Below are 22346 nucleotides of genomic sequence, written 5' to 3'. Positions count from 1 at the left end.
GAAAGACTAAGAAATTACCCTTATTCCATTTTTTATTTTTAGAGCAGCCAACACTTGTGCCAACAAAGAGAAAGTGAGAAATTAGTTTCTTTTAATATTGAATCCTAACAATGGATCTGGAGGGTATGGAAGATTCCTACATTAACAGAATGACAAAATAGTGTTTTCCTGTGTGTGTCTATTTATAAACATATACTGGATACATGTATACATAATACATACATATGTTGTATACATATGTATATTTATAGTCCTTTGATTAAGTGTTTATAAAACACATTCCTCATGATACTGTAGCTAAGGAGTTAAATTGTTCAAGTATTATTTCTGCTACTTTAGGAGTGAGGAAGGAAAGGCTTTCAGAAGTTACCGGACTTCATGGTCAATTCATAACTATGTGAGGCAGGAATAAAACCAACTTCTTTTGCCTAGCTCTGTTATTTTCTGTAATCTTCCTCTAATAGAGTTCTGTTAATATGTTACGTCTCTGGAATACTTGTACATCTAGAGCATAAGCACATGCTGAGCGCTCAAAAAATACCAGAATTGAGACAAATTAAATCGGGTCATATGGAATATGTGTTTTTATTTAGAAGAGCCAAAGTGATATTGGGATGAGAACAGTGAGACCTATTTTCATTTCACCAAATAATTGGTGAATCAATTAATCAATTATCAATTGATCAATCAATCAAAAATCAATTAATCAAAAATCAATCATTTATTAAGTACCTGTTAGGTGACAGACACAGTTCTGTTAACTGGAGATACAAACAAGGGCAATAATGAAATTGTGCCTGTCCTTAGGAATTTTATATTCTACTGGGGGATATAACACAGTTATATGCAATATTTACATGCAAATATGCAAAACAAAGAAAAATCAATGCAAAGCAGTCTGGAAAAGATGGTATTAGTAGTCACGAGTGAAAAGCTTCATAAAGAAAGTAAACCTTGAGATCAGTATGACAGAAGCGATACTTTTATGGAAGAGGAGGAATGAATTGTAACTGGCAGAACAAGTAATACAAAAATATCAAGTGGGATAAGGAGTGCCAAATGTGAAAGGGCAAGAAGACTATTTTGCTTAAATTATAGAATATGTAAGGGAGAATAACATATAAGAATACTGAAAAGATGGGCTGGGGTAGCCTGAAGAATTTTATGAGCCAAAACCAGAATTTTATATTTTATCATATAATTAAGAAGGAACCAGTTAAATTGATTCATTTGACCAGACCTGTGCTTAAGCAAAATAATTTTTGTAGTTGTGTGAAGAATGGATTCAAGTTGAATGAGATTTTAAATTGTTATCAATTTCCTATCATGTAAAATGGAAATACAATCTTTGTCATCCCATCTTTAGATTTTATAAGGATCATATGTGTATATTATATATACTCCCTTTCTTCTCACTCCTCACCCCCACCATCTGGAGTCTTTTGAAACTACCATTCTGTTGGGATTATCTGCATTTGTAACAAGGCTTCTCCTTGTCATGTTTAACATAATTTTAGAATAGTTTGTGATAGAAGTCAATGGATGATACACTTCAATGTATTGTTATTTTTCCATTATGCCCTAAGCTCCTATCACTCAGAATCTTTTTGGGTTTTTTTGGTTTTAGTTTTTATTTTTTGAAACAAAGCATCAATGTAACCCAGGGAAGCTTTGAACAGAAGAGAAAAAAACTTAATGAATAAGACATTCTGAGCTAATGCTTTTAATAAAGAAACGTGGAGGAGGTTTGAAAATCTCAAAGGCTTTCTAGCTCTTCCAGTCAAAATGTCACTGAGTAGGTTTATTACTTTATGGTAAGATTTTTGAATTCTGAAATTATTGCACTTGCCACCTTCAAATGAAAATATAAATCAGAATCAGAAACAAAATAGCTGGAATATCTATCTATGCCACTACTTGTCATAGATAATTATTGAAAGACATATACATACATGTGTGCATCTACATAGACCCATTTCTTTACTATAGTATTAACATAGATGTATTAAAATAGAGAATAAAACAGATTTACAGGACATCATCTATACAATATGTAGCAAATACTTGTGGAATTTTTCCTTTTCTGCAATTCAAAAAACCATAAAACATCCATTACTTCCATTTCATTTCTATTTAATTATATAGTTGAGGAGGTATATTCTAAATTCAAATTCATGACAGATACTTAATGATAAAAAACAACCTTCACCACAGTTCATTGAATGAATATAAGAAAAGTTAAACAAATGCTTAACTTCTACAACACTACAATGATAATCAATGTTCTAAAAACATTGCTAAAAGTAACTAATCATTCTGAATATACTGATAGAGTTAACTTAATAAACACATGGAATTTGTAGTTAAAGTTTACAAAAAATCCTCCATGGATTCAGGAGTCTTTCTATATCATATATATGTTTGTATGTGTGTATGTTTGTGTGTGTATATAAAATTAAAATGAATTAGAATGTAATAAAATAAACACTAAGTAATACTTAGCTATTTCAAAGACTTATTTAATTTTTATTTAATGGATTGTCATAATTTAAGTACAAATTTAAAGTTTTATGAGGCCATAGAAATCCTTGAGATCAACCCTCTCATTTTAAAAATGGCAAACTGCCATCCAGAAAAAGCTAAAATTATTTGCTGCAGCTCATGCATTTAGTACATAGTAAAATCAGGATAAGAACCCAGCAACTCTGATTTCACATATAATTTTATACCCAACACTCTTCCCACTATGTCTCACTGCTTTCCATGAAACAGATAAAAAAGATAAAAAGAATGATTTTCATGTATCTGTGAACATTTTGACGTTCCATCTATTTATAAATTAAAATGGAAGCGCTCTTAAAACAAGAACTTGTATTTTATTCAAAAATTCAAATACAAAATACATTTATTAAGTATGTGCAAAGTAGGCATTTTGAATATAGTGATAAAATAAAGGGCAGAACCTGCCTTCAATGAACTTAAAATCTTTTTGACCTAAAATGAATTTCCTAATTAAGTATACTTTTTAATTGGCTACAATGCTTAATGATACTGATTATTATAAAGTCACTCCAGAATCCAAAGGTCAGGAAAAAACTTTAACAACAACAAAAAATTTGGACCCTGTACAAAGCATCTGAATCTGCAAGTCACTGAATTGTTAATATTGGATACGTATATCATAAAGACAAGAAATGAATGAATTATGTCATCAGCAAAAGTTTTAAGAAATATCCATAACATATTAACCTTACCATTCAGTACTCAAAAATAAGAACTTAAAAAAAAACCTCTTTTCATATATTTTGATTATACTTAAGTAAATTCAAGCAAGTAAAAAACTAGAAAGTTCATAATGCTAGCAGTAAGTGTTTCTTTAAGTTGTGTTCTTTTTCATTTGGAAAAAAAATGGAAGAATAGAAATTATGATGATTTATGAATTATAATATCCTCATCTAAAAACTCAGGATGCATGGTAGAATTAGCATATAAGAAAGCTTTTAAATGCTAAAATAAATAGGACACATCTTCTTTACAGTAATGATCTATTATATATGTAATGAGGCTATGGCATTTAAAAAAATGGAAATGGCACCTTTAACATATTCACATCATTGTTCCTTAACTATCAAAAAAAAAATAAAAAGCAGTTTTTATAAATGGAGGAGAATTTATTCATGAAACAAAATACTATGCCTTTCTTTGTTGTTCCCTACCCACACCCTCATGAAGGTCAAGGTCATAAAAACAAGATCTTATCTCAAAGACTTAAGGCACATCTGACTTTTGAAGCAGACCTGTACATTTTATGCAATGTTAGACATTTTTCTTAGTCCTTCCATCAGCTGGAGTCAGCTAAGGGATAGCCATTCTACAAGTTGCAGAATATCAGAGTGTCTTTAGTTTGATTCTTAGTGTTTTTTCATCCATAAAAGAGAGAAAGAAAGAGAAAGGCAGTGAAAGAATTTCTGTAATGGGCTGGATTGATGCCTAGAGCACAGGAGAAGTTTTATCACCTTGGTACAACATTAAAACATGCATTAAACTACCTGGACTCTGACAGTCTTGACCGGCTGTGAAGGGCACAGAAAAACTTATTTTCTAGAAGTGTACTTTTTTAAAATTGAAAAAGAACACACAATTTATGAGAAGAAATACTTTAGGATCACCGTAAACAAACTGTAATGTCTTCTGAGAATTATCTATGGTGCAATTTGTTTTAAGAATCAAGAGTTACAAGCTATTTTCTTGGAGATTTTTAAAATTCTTATTTGGACATCATAAACACCTCTAATACAATTCAGTCACATAAATCATTACAACACACTTGAATAGTTCATTAAAAAATGTCTGTATCATTTGCAAAATAACATTTAAACTTAAGGTCAAAGGAAAATCATTAACATTTATCTTTTTAATTGAAATGAACATTTGTGAAAAAATAAATTTGAGTATGTAGAGAGAGGAATAGGTATATGTTATACATATTAACATTTATATTATGTAATGCATTTTATAAGTAGATTCTCAAAGAAGTCTATACTATTTATATATGCATATTTATGAAAAAGATTTATATATTTGCTCCCAGATTTACCTTCTGACATTTCTGTTTTATGTTTTGAAGTTATAGTATAATTTCCCTGAAATTGTATTGGTTGAACTTTTCCAACTACATTTTATTAGTAGAAAATTTATCCAGAGATAATTCGTAAATGATTCTTTTCCTTCAAGGTGATCAAGGTAGATTTATGCAGATATATTTTTAAAAAGAAACAAGACAAATTCTTTTTTGCAGGCTAAACTCTCAAATGTCCAAGTTTATATTTCTTAGAGTAGAATCCCAAGGCAGAAAAAGAAAAATGATGTCACCTAAATTATATACACACACATACACACATACACCTACATATATATGTAGATATACTCATGTATATACATACACACATGTATGTGCATATATATATACACATGTATGTAAAACATATACCTATATAAACATGCATTCTTTTAATAACAGTTTTAGATATTATCCTTTGAAAAATTTTGCTAAATGCAGAATAAGTGGAGACACAGATACTTTACAATTTGATCTCCATAGCAATATATATGTATACACATATATATGTATAAATGTAACATAATATACACATGTAATATATGATATATATAATAACTACAATGTATATTTAAAATTAAAATCAACAGAATACCAGTAATACTGTAACCTGAGACACAGCAACTATTGATTTTTTGTTTTGACCTTATTATTCAGGGAAGTATATATATATATACATGAAAGCACTCATCTTTCCATTTGAATACCTGGAAAGCAGTTTGAGGAAATTGCTTGGGGAGAAATGTTTTGACAGTGGTTCAATGTCCCCTTTCCTTTCAGAGATATCACGGACTCATTTCATGCTAGAAGCTAATTCTTCAGCCAAAATTCCATACACTTATTATCAGGCACTCTGAGACAGCAATACAACAAAAATGGGGGTTTACTTTGGGATCTTAAATCACCATTAACATTTACCATCTACCAAGACAGATATAATTGGGATTCCCAAGGGAGAAAGTATGTGAGATGAACATACTTGTCAAAATAATAAAGGGCTTCAAAGGTCAATTTATGATGATGATTTTCCTTATTTTAGATGCCTGTGTTTCTTACTAGGCTGACATCTTTTGCAAGTGATAAATATTAGCTCTACATCCAGAGCAGATAAGCTCCATAAGGTCTTGTTTGAATGTAGCTTTTCAGATGGCTTTTTCCTTATCTGTCAGGAGAGGAATAGGGCACATTGTTTGACTCTAGAAAAGACCCTAAATGACGGGGGAGGGGAGGAGAAACTACAATAGAAGATCTTTCTTCCCCCTTTCTTTTTTCCAGCGGCCCCCCACCCTTTCCCTGCTTCTTCCTCTTCCCCCAACCTTCTCTTCTACTTTTTTCCCCTCTCACTTTTGTCTCAAGGAAACACGAACACCTAATTTCTTCCTTTGCATTTCTAAAGTCATTAAAAATACTTTTCTCAATCGTTCTGCTACATAGCTCTCTGTATATTTCAGGAGTTCAAGGCTCAGCCCCTCATGTCCTTCAGAACGTTGTCAGTACCATCAACATCAGAAGGGGGCATAGTCACTCCTCCTAACCCGTGGTTGGCAAATGTAGCAGCGGGAACGATAAAAGCTACGCCAGGCATTTCCTTCCTCCTATCTCTATACACCTGCTTTCCTGCCACATTCACAGAAACTGTTCCTGATAGGGTGGGTGAAGGTGTGGGGGAAAACGAACATTTGGCTGTCTTATAATTTTCAGTCTTTCTAATATAACTAGAAACCGTGGAGCATCTTAATATGTTTTCCTTCCATGGCAACAATATTTATTTTTTTTATTTTTGTATAATAAAATTATCAGAATAATCCACCATCACCACCCCCTCCCTTTAGCCCGTTTATTCATGTAGCAAAGAAATAAACACTTTCGTTCATTTTGGACTAACATTATGGAGATATTCATTCAGTAGTAGGAAGTTTCAAAACTACTAGGCACAGACCAACAGCTGAAATCTTGAAACTGTTCATATAAAATACTACCTTCTCAACACTTGGTGTAGTTCTTCCCTGCCGACTCCAGTCTGCTTCTGTTGCTGTCTCTATTGGCATCCCTCCTTGTCTCCCGAGCCTAGTTTTTCTTCTCTTTGCCTCATTGTTCTCATACTTGTGTTATTTTTTTCTATATATTCCCTCTGTCATTAGATTTGTTTCCGTCTTCATCCATTTCTTTCCAAGTACTGCATTTTCTTTCCCTTTCTTGATTTTAGCCTTAGCGTATGTCTTCCACTTAACTCCATTCACTTTACTACCCCCCACCTCAGATAGGTATCTTTATTACTTTCCCTCCATCTTTCCATATGATCACTTTATTAGTTTAAAATTATCGACATTTTTAGTGCTTCTCTAGGTCAAAGGACATCTACCCTCAAAAAGAACCAAGGAAATTTCAGCACAAAGTTTGTTGTTGCTGTCATGTCTCCTTACACATACACGCTGTGTATACATACGTGTGTATATGAGCCATATGCGTATGTTCATAAATTGTATATATGTTGCATCCGTGTTTACACACATAGATTACATTTCCACTTGAAATGCTCAGTGGGGCGAGGAAAGGAAGCGTACTTAAAAGACATTTTAGGATTCATTTGAAAAGACAAGATGCTTATGCTAAATACATAAAACATCTGCATGTTTTATAGATATCCATCTATTGCATATAGATCATATATATTAATGGCACTGAACATGCTATAGCAAGCTCTAAGCATACCTTCTCCCTCTACATCTAATTCCAGACTAGGCGGTCCAAACTAGCAAAGTCCCTCTTCTCTAAGAAGAGGAAGTAACGACAGCAGGTTCCTGGTCTAGCTTGCCACCCACACCCCGATCTGATGAGCTTCCCTTCTGCAGAGTAGAGACTATCACTAAGCTTCCACCCCAGCCAAGCAACAAGCGGACAGCCTGAGAGGACTCTTGGCAACTGCTCTCCCCCTCCCCCGGCTACCTCGCCCCCTCTTAGTCTCTCAGGTTCTCCAATTTCTTCGCCCGCGCTGGTCAAACCTCGCCTGTAATCGCACAAGTATCAAACAGCAGATGGCAAAGAGAAAAGCAGGTAGAAAAGAGAGGATGAAGGAAAATAACTCACCCCAAGCTTCCTGCTGCGGATTTTCACATAGCCCTGCTTGACGATATCATTAAAGTTGGAGGCCATGGTCAGCGCTTTGTCGCTTCTCTTCTTCCTCTTCCTATTCCCAATGTCCAGATCCTTCTTCCTCCTCTTCCTCCTCCTTTAGGGTGCCCGTGGCAGGCTGATTGTGAAGCTCTAGCATCCAGGCAGCAAAGGAACAGCAGCCAACGCGCTGCTGCTGTCCTGCTCCTGCTGAGTGTGTGTAGTCAATGCAGCCAGTGGCTCCGCTGATCTCTCCCCTCCCGCAGGGCGCTGCTGCCGCTGCCACCAGTGCTGTTGCTACTCCTTAGTCCAGTAGCCTCAGCAGCTCAGCCAGCAGCAGCTGAAAGAGGAGGCGGTGGCGACAGCCAAGCGTCTGGGTTTCTGTACCCCAGCTTTGACCAAGGCAGTGAAAGAACGGGGGAGATGGAGCGGAGGGAAAGCCTTCCTCCCCTTCTTCCCTTCTTCACCTTCTCCACGTCTTCAATTAATCGCCACTGCCATTGCCACCGCCGCCGCCGCCGCCACCGCCGCTGCCTGGAGGGAGAGCGCTTCTGCCTGCTCTTCCGCCAGCTGTTTGCTCCCCCCTCTGCTGTCGCCGCCCCGGGCACCCACGGGCTCTCAGCATCACTCAGCAGCTCCACAGCTGGCTGGACCGCACCATCCCGGCTCCCCTGTGAGGGGAGCAAAGAAAGGGGAGGGTGGGGAAGAACAAGCTCTCTTCCTAGTCTTCTCTTTCTTGTTGTCTTCTTACTCTTCTGCTTTCTGCCTTGAAGATGCTCAGAAGACACTGCCTCCTACTACTAACACCGCCCGACTCCTAACTCTTATCGTGCTCCTTGCCGCACAATTTTCGCTAAGTATAAATCTCTCTCTGTCAATCATCACCCTCTTGTTTCTACTGCTTTCTCTGCCCCGGGCTTCCTTAGAGACTGTAACTCTTCCAGAGGATTTTAATCACAACTCGTACATTTAGAGCCAGGGAAAAGATAAGATCAATACTTCTACCAAAAGAGGCGAACACAAGAGATAATTTATTTAAACAACAATTGTTCCATTCAGATTTGATTTTTACCGCAAACCAAATTCAAACATTTAAAAAATCATAAACAAAGCAAATAACCCCCCAAAATAAGAAGCACCAAAAAAGAAACCACCCCCCCCCCCCCAAAAAAAAAAAAAAAAACCCACACCAAGGAATTTTTCACGATCCACACAAAGAGAGAAATCATGCGCATGTGTCTAATCATAGTGTTCCTTAAGAGAATGATCCAAAATGGCAAACGATCCCATACGGAATATCAAGACTTTGAAGAAGTGATGATTGAATTTTATTTATTGTCCTACGATTACGAGGACCTCAGATTTTAAAATCTTATCTGGAATTAGAAAATAAGCTTACAAAGAGTATATATGACACTTTTCTAAGAGCTTGTTATACCTAAAGGAGGAGGAGGGGAAATCTTGAACTTCTTCCTCTTAAAATGGCAACATTAAAGTTAGTTTTTTTTTTTTTTTCTTTCTAAAAAAGTTTTATTTGCATCTACATAAAAAAGGGATTTTGGATGAAATAGTTACTTTCTTTTTTTCTATAAGCAAGAAAATATTATCAAACTGAAAATTATATAAAGGTACTAAAATAATGCTTTAGGAAACAATGCTCATCAATTGCTACCCTTTCAATTTAGTAAGAGTTCCTATACTAGAAGTAAATGACAGTTCAAACTTCAGATAGGTTTCTCTTTCTATAAAGAATGCTTTTCTCCCAATTCTCCTAAAGATCTCTTAGTCAGAGATTGTAAAATAACATTAAATAACTATCTAATTATCTATCTATCATCTATCTATCCTCCCTATATCCAGCCATTTTATAATTCTCTTACTATATTGTACTGCCTCAACATATAGGGGGCCTATGTGTTTGAAGTCTAAAGAAGTGGACTGCAGGATTCTGGTAATTCTACCAAGATGGTAATACATAATGTGAACTGGGCTGGGTAGGGAGGTAGTTAAGATGTGGATTCTATAATATACTGGATCTCTTCTAAGGACCCACCTTCTTAAGCTTCTTATTAGAATATATGCCTCCATAGTACAGCTGATTGAATGTTTCAGTGACAGTAACTCAAAAAGGTGTTTAGTAAATTAATAGATGGAGTTATTTGCTCTTTTCAGCAGTAGAAAGATGTTGCCTAGAAATCAAGCCATCAATGCTTATATTAATTAGTTTTTATTATTGTTATTGTTTGGCTTTATTTTAGTTTTGGACATTAACTAGCTCAAAATTCTATGATAACTCACAACAGTAGCAGTCAAACATTTACTGAACATTTAACTATTATGGAAGATATATTATGAGCTGGAAGTAGCAGAGTTTCTGTCCTCAAAGAGCTTATAGCTTAACTGGACAGATAACAGATGTTTGGTACATGTAAAAATCAATGATAATACAAAGTACTCTTTAGTGAGTGTTGGAAGTGTTGTAAAGAATATATTAGAGCAGTTAGGGGAGAGAGAAATAATTCATTATAATCTGGGAAGTAGGTGTTTATGGAATGGAATTGAACAGAATTAAAATTGGTTTTGATGTATAAGGTAGACCTTTCAGGAGAAAGTAAGCTGGAAAGTGGTGATTTGCCCAAAGAAACATTTTTGAAGAAGAAATGAGAAAATAAAATTCAGAAGTGAAATGAATCTCACAAATTTTTATCTCCAGAGGTAATATGAAATTGATAAAGACATAAAAAGAAGTTTTATATACCCTTAGTAAATTATTTTGAGATAATAATTATAAGAATAGGTTTTTTAAATTCATATAATCATATTAGGTGGAGAATTAAACTCATTTTTAAATTCACTATATTATAGCCTTTTTCTTTTCTTTTTTGCTTTCTTTTTTTTTTTTCAAAAAAGTTGTATTTGTTTTAATGGTATAAAAGAAGTCATGTAATAAACTTCAAATCATGGAGTGGTTTCACATTAGCTTGTTAAACACAAAATCATTGATATCTATCACTCTGGTGCTTTAAAATAAATTCTTAAATTTTTATTGTTGCTATTGGATAATTACCAAAAAAGTGTGGCATTAACTATTCTAGGCAGATTTGTTTTTATCACTTTTGATTTTAGAAAGCAAAGAACTAAATGATCATAAAATTATTTAGGTAACAAGGAGGAAAAAAAATACTTATTTCTTTTTAAACCAGAATTGGTTATATTTCTAGCTCTATTCCTAATTATTGCTACAAAAGTAAGTAGTATTGGAAAAAGAATATGGGACTGAGATGACTGGATGAAATATAAAACTCTGGAAGACAATATAACACATTGATAAGTAAGTTGTTATTTATGTTAAAAGTCATTGACAGTATGTTGATGCTGTATATTTGCAAATCAAAAGAATTGAGTGATAATGAAAAACAACATACTAAAATAAATTGAAATGAAAGTTTCTCCTTTTTTTTTTTAACCCAAGGGTCATTCCAAATCAGAGTAGACATTGACTCACAACAGTTCAAAAGTTATTAAACTTCATATTTTTCTACAATATGAAAACATACATCAATACTAAATACTGAGATGCAGAGATTTTTCAGTCTTTCATGCATGAAGTAATGTCAAATAACAAAATCACAAAAACCACAAAATCACAAAAATCACCAAAAAAAATTACTATATATAATATCATATTATTCAAGGATAGAAACATGTGATGATAAAGTAGAAGAAAATTTCCACTAAATCAGGGAGCATTTTGAACTAGAAAACAAGAAGAATAATAACAATATCAATAAAACAAAAAAAAAAATAAACTTTGATACAAGTTTAAAATGAATTTTGAGTACCAATATCTCATCAGAAGATTTTTATTAACTAAAATTGTCCATAACCATTCTGTTCAGGCTTAAAGGCTGAAAACACAAAAATGGAAAATATGCACTTTTATATATGATGCTCAGTTTTTCTTAAACAAAATTATTTTCAGCTTCTTATTACTTCCACTGTTTTATAAAGACATCTTTGTTGTCCAATGACTGTCATCTCTGGAAAAGTTTCTTGATGTTTCTTCATCAAAATGGTCTATAGTTTTTTTTCTAATATAATTGTATGTATTTATATATGTGTATATAAAATCAATTCAAATAGAAACCTTTACTAAGTAACAATGACTATTTTAGACATTGTTTTTAAATGGACCCATATATCCACTACTAGGCCAAGAGTTTTAATCATCCAAACAAGAAGTTTGAATAAATCTTTTTTTTTTGTACTGAGGGAATTGATATTTGAATTATTCAATTGCTTCAAAACACATTTTTCAAAAATGGGCCTATGCAGATATAGACTTTTTAATATAAGGCACAGTAGACATACCAATATTATTCTCATTCTTACTCCAATTTTCATTCTAAATATTAGCCTCAAGAAGGATTGCTATATATAATAACATATATACATACATGAGGCAAAAAGTAGCTTTAGCATATTTACCACAATGATCCAAGTTCAAGAAGTGAGATAAAGAATTACATTAAGGAAATAAGTGTTTATGAAAGGAGTTGAAACACTCATATAACAGAAGTAGGGAATACATGGAGTACAATCTGAGTGATATTCACACAGGGAAAAAAAAAGTTTAAAAAAATCGACAGCAAAAAAAGCAAATTTTAAATGTGAAAAATTAAAATATATGGAATCATAAAAGGAACAAATTATATTTAATATAGCTATCAAACCAAAAGGGATTTGGAATATGTCCAAATCCTCTAAATTGGAAACACTTTGCTTCAGGGAGATGTACTGAGTTCTCCTACTTCATGACTGAGACTAGCTGTCTTGTTTCATTGTGCCTGGAATAGGCTTTGTTTTTGAAATGTACAAACTAAGACAGTCTCTCTCTGTCTTCCTTAGGATGAGGAAAAAGATCATAAATAGATCATCCACAATGAGGGTTATATTGATTCTTTCATTTTAGGCCCCATGGATTGGAGTATTTCTACTTGAGTTCTGTGTATTCTTAGGTATAGACAATAATTCCTATTTGAAATGTTTATGCCAAAGCAATCTTGTAGCTAGCATTCCAGGAGTTAAGTCCACCTGGAAAGTTTTCTCTGAGAAACCAGAATGCTTGGCCTTAAGTCAAAGGTGAATTTTGGACTTGTAACTAGGACTATGATATAAGGGAATTTAGCTGTCGTTATGTACCTCATCCCCTTCCCACTATCAAAGAATGATGTTATAAGGGGCTAGGAATTATACTTCCTACTTGTTATGGATTATGCTCATATGTGTGTGTGTGTTTATATGTATTCATTTATATGCATTTGTACTTATATAATTATACATACATGCTGTATTTGTGCGTGTATATATATATATATATATATATATATATACAAGCTAATTTGATTATTAGTGGATAAATGAAAGTACAGTTGAAGGAATATTACTTTTGGGAATTGGACCAGTGACAGAGAGCCTTAATAATCTTCCATTCCCTTTAAGGGTACCATAAGAACTCTGAAGGAGTGGAGAAATGTAACATGTGGTTTTGGGACAGTGAGGCCAGGGCAGTCAGTGTTACATTAAAGCTTTAAAAGTTAGATTTCATGGACATTCTAATATCTTCCATGGATCCTTGATCTAAAGGAATGCTTTCAGAATATTGATTAAATCTTTTGGCAAAAATCTCTGAAATTAGACTGAAAATGATTTTATAGGACAAAGAAGCATATTATCTTTTACCATGGATATCAAGAAATATCCAAAAAAAATGGATCACAGATATATTTATTTATGTATAAATACATTTTGATTGGAATTAGTATTCCATTTTAGCACATTATCTCTACAATTTTGAAAGATCAAAAGCTAGAACTATTCAAATGCTTCAAAGTGTTTTTCCAAGCACTCACTGAAAAAACTAATGCAGAATATTGACACAACTTTTTTGGACTTAACACATAGTAAAGATCTAACAAGGGATTCTAAATATTATTTTAATAGACTCTTAAGAAGTCATAATGGTGTGAAGAAAATAATGGTACTTATTTCCCTTTCACTATACATGCCAAATGTTAGGTTCCTGAATAGTGAGTATTAGTGGATATTGATAGCTCAGTAATTCAAATGTCTATTTTATTATAGTAGGAGATATGTTTGAAATTTAATTTTATCTACATAATAATTTATCCAGAAGAGTATGTCTTCCAAAGTATTTCATTCCTTCAAAGATTTTTAAATACACTGAAAAATGTACTGCCTTGCTATTTGTTTGGCTGAATTTTAATGGCATTATTATGAACACTGAACAACTGTAAACATAAAGAATATGAGATATTTCTCCTCCTGAACCTTGAAGACCTAATCAATATAATAGCCCATTAGGGTAATTTCTAATGAGTGCGTTTATTATCTTCATTTTAATATATAATTGTTTTAATGGGATACTATGTCCAAGGCAGCATAAGTACAGTAAACCTTATGATTCAGTCAGATTATTCAAAATAACTCTTCAAAGCAATACCAAATACCCAATCTACCCAGTGAAAAATATTAGATAATCAAATCATAATGAATCAAATTTTTTTTAAAAAAATGATTTATGAAGATTAATTTTTATGCTATATGACCATATATTGAAATGTGAGTCCTTCACTTTAGTCCTTCTAGCAATTGGGTGCAATTCATCTAAATCCCTGCATTAATATGACTGGCTAGTTTTAAAAGAAAAATGTCAAATCATTGATACTTTGGGGAATGAAGAATATTTGTTTCTTCTCCTAAAATTGCTTGCTTGTAAGTGGTTCCCAGATGCCCATTGTTTATGATAGAGAATTATTAAATTCATAGTAAGTTTCATTTAATAGAAGCTTTTATTAACCAGTATGGATTAGCAAACAACTGCTTATGTATCCAAATAATATTGGATTCCTCTTGATGGCTAATAAGGTGCTTCTTTGGATTCCCATCAGAATTACAGAAGCATTTCATTATAAAATAAGAAAATATAGAGCTTTATGATTGAATTCCCACATAGAGTTAAAACAATATGTTAATTATATAAATGTTTAATGTCACCAATGTAATAGTTGTCACTTATGGGTTTTCACAAACTCCTTCTGATCTGGAAGATGTTGAACCTTGCTATGCAACCTGATACCTCTCTGATCGTGGAGGTTCACTATTTTGGTGATGGACTTAATATGAACCCCTGATTGATTTAGCCTACTGCACATTCATAAATCTCAAGTTCAAGAGTTATGATATTATCAGTCTCCCAAATAGTAATGACTTTTTATATGTTTCAATATGTCCAAATGGGTATAAATGTTCATAGAAGATTTGCCAAGGTTAGTGTTGCAAAACAGAATGCTAGGATAAGGCACAAAATGGAATACTGAAAAGAAAAAAAATGGATAAATAAAAGAGGACCTAAAGTCCATTGTTCACGGAAGAGAGAAGTTAGGAGATAGATATGTCATTAGAAATCATTTTGTCTAATCCCCTTATTTTTATAAAAACACAAATGTGAGGTATAAAATGACTTACCAAAGATCAAATAGCTAATTAATAGTAGAGCTAGAATTGAAATTCAAGTCTTTAATCTCAATTCCAGGGCTTTTAAAAAATACAATAGTTCACAATTTTGCCCAATATTCCTTTGTGATTATTTATGACTATATGCAAGATGCTTGTCTTAGAAATTACCTAAGTAAAGTTTCAGTAACTGTTTATTATATAACACAGATTCTCAACATTTGTGCATTTTTGTATATAATGACTATATTATAGGCATTAAATTATGGTACATAAAATCAGTCTATTTTAATGTTGCTAAATATTTGTGGACTCTGAAACTTATCTCCAAAAGGTTATTACTATTTCTCTTAAGAGAGCAGTAAATTATGACTGTATTTAACTTTATTGGTCAAGAGAAAAAATGTGATGAAAAGAAAAATGGTGGTCTACCGTTTGACAAATAAGAATATAAACAAGAACGCATTGTGGTTAAAGTTGGTGTTGGAGATAAATAAAAACTTTCCCATTTACCAACATATTCTGTAGCAAAACCTTGCATGCTCCACTGATTTCATAGGAAATCAGACAGCTGGGCAGAGACAGAAGTTCAATAAGTAGAAAGGAAAATAGCTGAGTTCTCTCTCACAACTACTTCAAATATCTGCAAAATGCACATCCAAGACTAGATTAGAAAATTTATTTTAAAAAATCTCATTTAGCAATTTCTAATTACAAGAGTTCTTTAGACACTGAAAATGGGAGTCAGCAAAATAATTCCAGCCAAGGGAATATGCTAATTTGCACAATAATAAAAAAATTACCTGCCACTGTAAGAGAACAGGAATACTGTTGCTTAATACCAAGTGACAAAGTTGATTAACAATGAAAAAAAAAAAATGACAAATGTTGGAAGGGCTGTGGAGAAACAGGCACATTGATATACTGTTGGTATAACTATGGATTAGTTTAGTCATTGTAAAAACATTTGAAACTATGCCACAAAAATTATTAAACACAGTAATTCAATTGCTGAACTTATAAATCAAAAAGTTCAAAGAAAAAAAATATATATAGAGAGAGAGATAGAGAGAGAGAAAGAGAAAGGTAGAGAGACAGATACACGCACACACACAGTCAGGGAGAGAGAGACAGAGAGAGAGAGAGAGAGAGAGAGCAGCTTTTCTGTGCAGGAAAATAATTATGAACTAAAATGATGGCACTAATTGGGGAATGACTGAAGAAATAATGCTATGTTAACAAAAATGACAAGGGGTATAGATTCAGAGAAATCTGGGAAGACCTGTTCAATTTGATGAAGCATAAAATGAACTGAATTGGGAGAATAATTTATCCAGCAACAATAGTGTTGCTAAGAAAAACAAGCCTGAGAAGGAAACAGTGGGAAGAAAAATGAGATTGATCCAGGGAAATGATGAAAAATTTCTCAACAGTATAATAAAGTATTATACAAAAATACTGGAAGTAATAACACCTTTAAATGGTAAAGGAAGCACAAAAACAATAAAGAAAATTAAAATGCAGGATTGGTCAAACAGAAAAAGAGGGACAAAAATTCACCAAAGGAAAAAATACCTTTTTAAAAAGTAGAATTGGCCCAATAGAAAAGGAGGTACAATAGCTCAATGAAGAAATAATTCCTGAAAAATAGAATTGAAAAACCAAAAGTTAATGACTTCATAAGAAATCAAGAAAAAAATAAAATAAAGCTAATGAATAAAAAAAAAGACAATGTGAAATCTCATTGAAAATATAACTAGCTAGGAAAATAGATCCAGGAAAGATAATTTAAAAATTTCTGAATTATCTGAAAGCCATGATAAAAAAAAAAAATGAGCCTAGAGATCATCTTTCAAGAAATTATCAAGGAAAAATTTCGAATATTCTAGAAACAGAGGGTAAGATATAAACTCAAAGAATCCATTAATCACCTCTTGAAAGTAGTCCCAAAAGGAAAATTTCCAGAAATATTATAGCTAAATTCCAGATATTTTATGTCTAGGAGAAAATATTGCAAGAAGTCAGAAAGAAACAATTCAAGTATCATGTAGCCATATTCAAGATAACACAAGTCTTATTAATTCCAATTTTAAGGATCAGAGGGACTGGGATAATCTGAAGGGAAAAGAAATTAGGATTACAACTGAGAATCATCTGCCTAGCAAAACTGAGTATAATCCTCCAGGGGGAAAGTGGATATTCAATAAAACAAAGGACTTTCAAGTGTTCTTGATAAAAAGACCAGAGTTGAACAGAAAATTTCATTTTCAAATACAAGACTCCTAAGTGTAATGGGCTGAATCTGAGCAAATGCACTGATGTACTGTCAGAGCACTTGAGGCTAATTAGCAATTGGCCGATACTCTATTAATATATGCTTGGAGAAAGAATGGCCCCGGCCACTCTGTGCAAGTTAGATGTGTTGTATAGGAGATAGAGGATTTGGTGGGTGAAGTGTGAGATCCAGAGTCACTGCTGACCAAATTCCTGTCCTGATTGCTCTCATTTCATATCACCATTCCTCTTCACCTCTGCAAAGAGTAAAGATTAAGGATTTTCCCTTATTCTGACTCGGATTGACTTTAATATACTCTGGGTGCTAAATGCAGTCATCACACCCAAGAAGTATAAAAAGGAAAATCACAAAACCCAATAAGATTAAATTGTTTATATAAGTACATGGGAAGATGATGCTTGAAATTAATGAGAACTTCCTAATTATTAAGACAGAGTATACATATAGACACATATAGATATAAATGTAGATATAGATATATAAACAGAAGTACAGTTGTAAGTTCAATGTGAAGAAATGATATCTAGAAAATAAAATTAAGGGGTGAGAGGGGGTATACTTGGAGAAAAGAAAAGGGGGAAGTACAATGGAATAAATTTTCACATGTAAAAGAGGCAAGAAAGAGAAAGTAAGGAGAGGTGAATGAAATCATCAAAACTGGTTCGAAAATGAATAGTATACACACTCAATTGGGTAAAGAAATCTATCTTACTCAAATGTTAGAGTGAAGGGGATAAGAGAGGAGGTTGTGATAGGAAAAAGGGAAGTTTGGGGGAAGAGCTAGACAGAAACAAAACACTATTGAGAAGGGAAACATGAAAGCAGAGAGAGAAAAGAATATATAGGAAGAATAGGTTGGAGTGAAATAAAGTTAGCAATTATAATTGTGAAAAATTTGAAGCAAATTTATCTGTTAAAGACCTCATTTCTCAAACATATAGATAAATGAAACAAATATATAAAAATAAGTCACACTCTAATTAATAAATGATAAAACATATGAAGTTTTCAGATAAAGTACTCAAAGTATATTAAAGATATCTTGTCATACCAAAAATTCTTTAACACTATAAATTGGAGACTTACAAATTCAAACAATTCTAATGTATTAATTTATATCTATTATATTGACAAATAGGACAGAAAAGGTAAATGACAAATAGGGAAGGGGATGTCTAAAAATAAGACAATAATTTTGGCAGAGGTGGGAACTGACTCAATTATTCAGCAAAGCAATTTGGAACTATGTCCAAAGGGCTGTTAGGTCTATATCCCAAAGAGATTAAAAACAAAAACAAAAAAGAAAAGGGACTATGGTATAAAAATATTTCTAGCAGCTTTTTTTCTGTGGCAAATAATTGGAAATTGAGGGGATGCCCATCAATTGGGGAATTGTTGAACAAGTTGTAGTATATAATTATGATGGAATATTATTTCTGCTATAAGAAATTATAAGTAGAATGCTCTCAAAAAAACCTTGGAAAGATTTTCATGAGTTGATGCAAAATGAAATAGTGTGTACAAAGTAAGAGCAATATTGCCTGTTGTTCAGCTGAGAATGATTTAGCTGTTCTCAGGAATTCATTCATCCAAAACAACTTGGAAGGACTTATGATGAAAAAGTGTTCTGTGTTCACAGAGAAAAAAAAAACTGATAGTATGTGAATACAGATTGAAACATACTTTTTAAAATTGTATTTTTCTTAAGGATTTTTTGTCCTTGTTTTCTTTCTTAATATAATTTATGGAGAATTTTTGTATGATTCCATATTTATAACATATTGAATTGATTGCCTTCATGATAAGAGGGTATGGGGAGGGAGAAAGGGAGAGAATTTGGAACTCAAAGTTTCTTTTTCTTTTCTTTTTTTTTTTATTTAATAGCCTTTTATTTACAGGTTATATGCATTGGTAACTTTACAGCATTAACAACTGCCAAACCTCTTGTTCCAATTTTTCACCTCTTACCCCCCCACCCTCTCCCCTAGATGGCAGGATGACCAGTAGATGTTAAATACATTAAAATATAAATTAGATACACAATAAGTATACATGACCAAAACGTTATTTTGCTGTACAAAAAGAATCAGACTCTGAAATCTTGTACAATTAGCTTGTGAAGGAAATCAAAAATGCAGGTGGGCATAAATATAGGGATTGGGAATTCAATGTAATGGTTTTTAGTCATCTCCCAGAGTTCTTTCTCTGGGCATAGCTGGTTCATTTCATTACTGCTCCATTGGAAATGATTTGGTTGATCTCATTGCTAAGGATGGCCAGGTCCATCAGAACTGGTCATCATATAGTATTGTTGTTGAAGTATATAATGATCTCCTGGTTCTGCTCATTTCACTCAGCATCAGTTCGTGTAAGTCTCTCCAGGCCTTTCTGAAATCATCCTGTTGGTCATTTCTTACAGAACAGTAATATTCCATTATATTCATATACCACAATTTATTCAGCCATTCTCCAACTGATGGACATCCACTCAGTTTCCAGTTTCTAGCCACTACAAAAAGGGCTGCCACAAACATTTGTGCACATACAGGTCCCTTTCCCTTCTTTATGATCTCTTTGGGATATAAGCCCAGTAGTAACACTGCTGGATCAAAGGGTATGCACAGTTTGATAACTTTTTGAGCATAGTTCCAAACTACTCTCCAAAATGGTTGGATTCAAGGAACTCAAAGTTTCAAAAAATGATTATTAAAAAATGTTTTTACATTAACTGGGGAAAAATAAAATACTAAAAAAAATCTTAAAAGCTTTACAAAATAATTGACAATATTAATAGCCTCATTGTTGTAGGACAATGACACACAGCAGCTAGTTTAAAAGTAACTCTATAGTGAAGAAAGAATGAAAAAAAATAGGTAAATGACTTGCATCTCATAGCAACATTTTAGGGCTACCTGAAAACCAGAAATCCCCTGTGACTCTCCCAGTTCTGAGACCTTCTCTTTCTCCCTGTTAACTCTTCTTGTCTGAAAGTAGATTCCCAAATACAAGTGTTCAAAGAAAAAAATGAGGAAGAGTGTAAGGAAAGCTGAATTATGTTCCAGTTAAAAAAAAATTAGTAGTGGTATAATTTTGGAAAAGTTTTATTACATCTGTTTCCCCCACTTTCCTGATATGTAAAGAGAAAAGTAATAATCCCAGGGCAGGATTGTGGTGAGATCAAATTATAATGAGTATAAAATGTTTAACACAGTGACTAGCATATACTGAGCACTACATTATTTCTTTGATTGAATGTAACTGTTTTATACTTGATGACATTGATTTCATCTGAGGTTATTTTTCTTTTTTATTGTTTTTTTAAATGAGCAATATTAATTTTTATAGAGATTTTAAAAATCTATTTAAGCTAAATAGAAATACTTTATAGGAGTAAACTTTCATAATATTGACAAAAAATAGTTTGACACATCCATTGAATATCCTACAATATATCCTTACAAATATTTGTACATCATATTTTTAAGCTTAGGATCACACTTTGTATGAAAATAATTTAGCTAAAAAATATCACAGTAGGTCATCAATTATGTTCAGTGAAAATTAAAATTTATTTTTACCATAGAGTATTCCAGAATGTAATGATTATGATTCTTCATGTTTAAACTACTCGTATAGAATAAATATTTGTTTACAAATAGCACATTTAGACCCATTTCCAAAAATATAACACACTCCTTTATTAGTTCTATTTTACCTTTTTATATTCTCATTTTTCATCATTCTTGGATTAGTAGTGTGGCTATATGACATGGAATCTTAGAACTGGAGAATAAGTCTCAGAAGTAGGAAGTTCTGAATAGTGCCTTCCTAGATGGATTCTGTCTCCAGTGCCCACTAGCCTGTGTCTGTTTTCCATATTGACCTGGGTTGAAAAATGATTCACTTTTGTTTTTTCTTGAATTTTCTGCAATCTAGCAAGGAATAAAGTGAAGATTGCTATAGAGGATTGTAGATAAGGCATTTTTTTCCAGAAATGACCTATTATTGTTCTCCACAAAAAAGGGGTCTAGTTCATCTGTTATGAATTTCTGCAACAAATGTTTGAAATATTTACTATGAGAAATACAATGAATAATAAAATCTAACTAGAAGTACAATGAATGAACAGCGGTGCTTATTAGCTGAGGTTAAAAGCAGGATGTTATAGTGGAGACAATTAGTATGAAGGACAGTGCTATACGATGACAGAGATCCAGCCTTCAAGTCAAGAAAATATGGATTCAAGTCTTGCCTCTGATACATAATGACAATGAACTTTTGAACAAATCATTTATTTTCTTGGTACTTCCAACAACTTTCCAAGACTATATAAGTTGCATAGGAAATGCTAATCTTCATTAGTAGAATTTTAGTAATTAGAATCCTTTTAAGAAGAGCCCTACATAAATGAATTAATTTCTCCCTTCACAGATATATTTTATTTTGTTTTTACATGTGTATTAACTTTTAAAATACACATTTCTTTATAAATCATGTTGGAAGAGAAAAATCAGAATAAAAGGTAAAAACCATGACAGAAAAAAAAAAAAAAAAGAAAAAAGTAAACATAGAATGTGTTGATTTACATTCAATCTTCATAGTTTTTTTTTTTTTTTTCTGGATGTTATTTGTGTTATTATTGTATTTCTAATTTTCTTATTTTTTTGTAAAATTAGAAAGAACGTTGCAAGAGAAATGCTATTAGACAAAACAAATTTTAGTCTGGATCCTGTTCCATATGAATTGAGCTTTTAAAAGAATGTGATAAAAATATATGTTTCAAAA

At 32.6% G+C, this 22346-nt stretch overlaps 1 protein-coding gene across 1 annotated transcript in view; it reads right to left on the bottom strand.

Moving 5' to 3' along the window:
* DOK6 (docking protein 6) overlaps window positions 1-8640 on the bottom strand; it is a 672272-nt gene extending 663632 nt beyond the window's left edge. Inside the window, exon 1 of the mRNA XM_031946695.1 lies at window positions 7706-8640. Coding sequence (XP_031802555.1) covers window positions 7706-7771 — 66 coding nt within the window. The 5' untranslated portion in view covers window positions 7772-8640. The remainder of the gene's footprint in view (window positions 1-7705) is intronic.
* Between the last annotated feature and the right edge of the window lie 13706 nt (window positions 8641-22346).

The sequence above is a fragment of the Sarcophilus harrisii genome, chromosome 1 (genome assembly GCF_902635505.1).
Source record: "Sarcophilus harrisii chromosome 1, mSarHar1.11, whole genome shotgun sequence".
Taxonomy (NCBI): Eukaryota; Metazoa; Chordata; class Mammalia; order Dasyuromorphia; family Dasyuridae; genus Sarcophilus; species Sarcophilus harrisii.
Note: the sequence above shows the minus strand (reverse complement) of the source record. Positions and strands in the feature narration are given on the sequence as shown.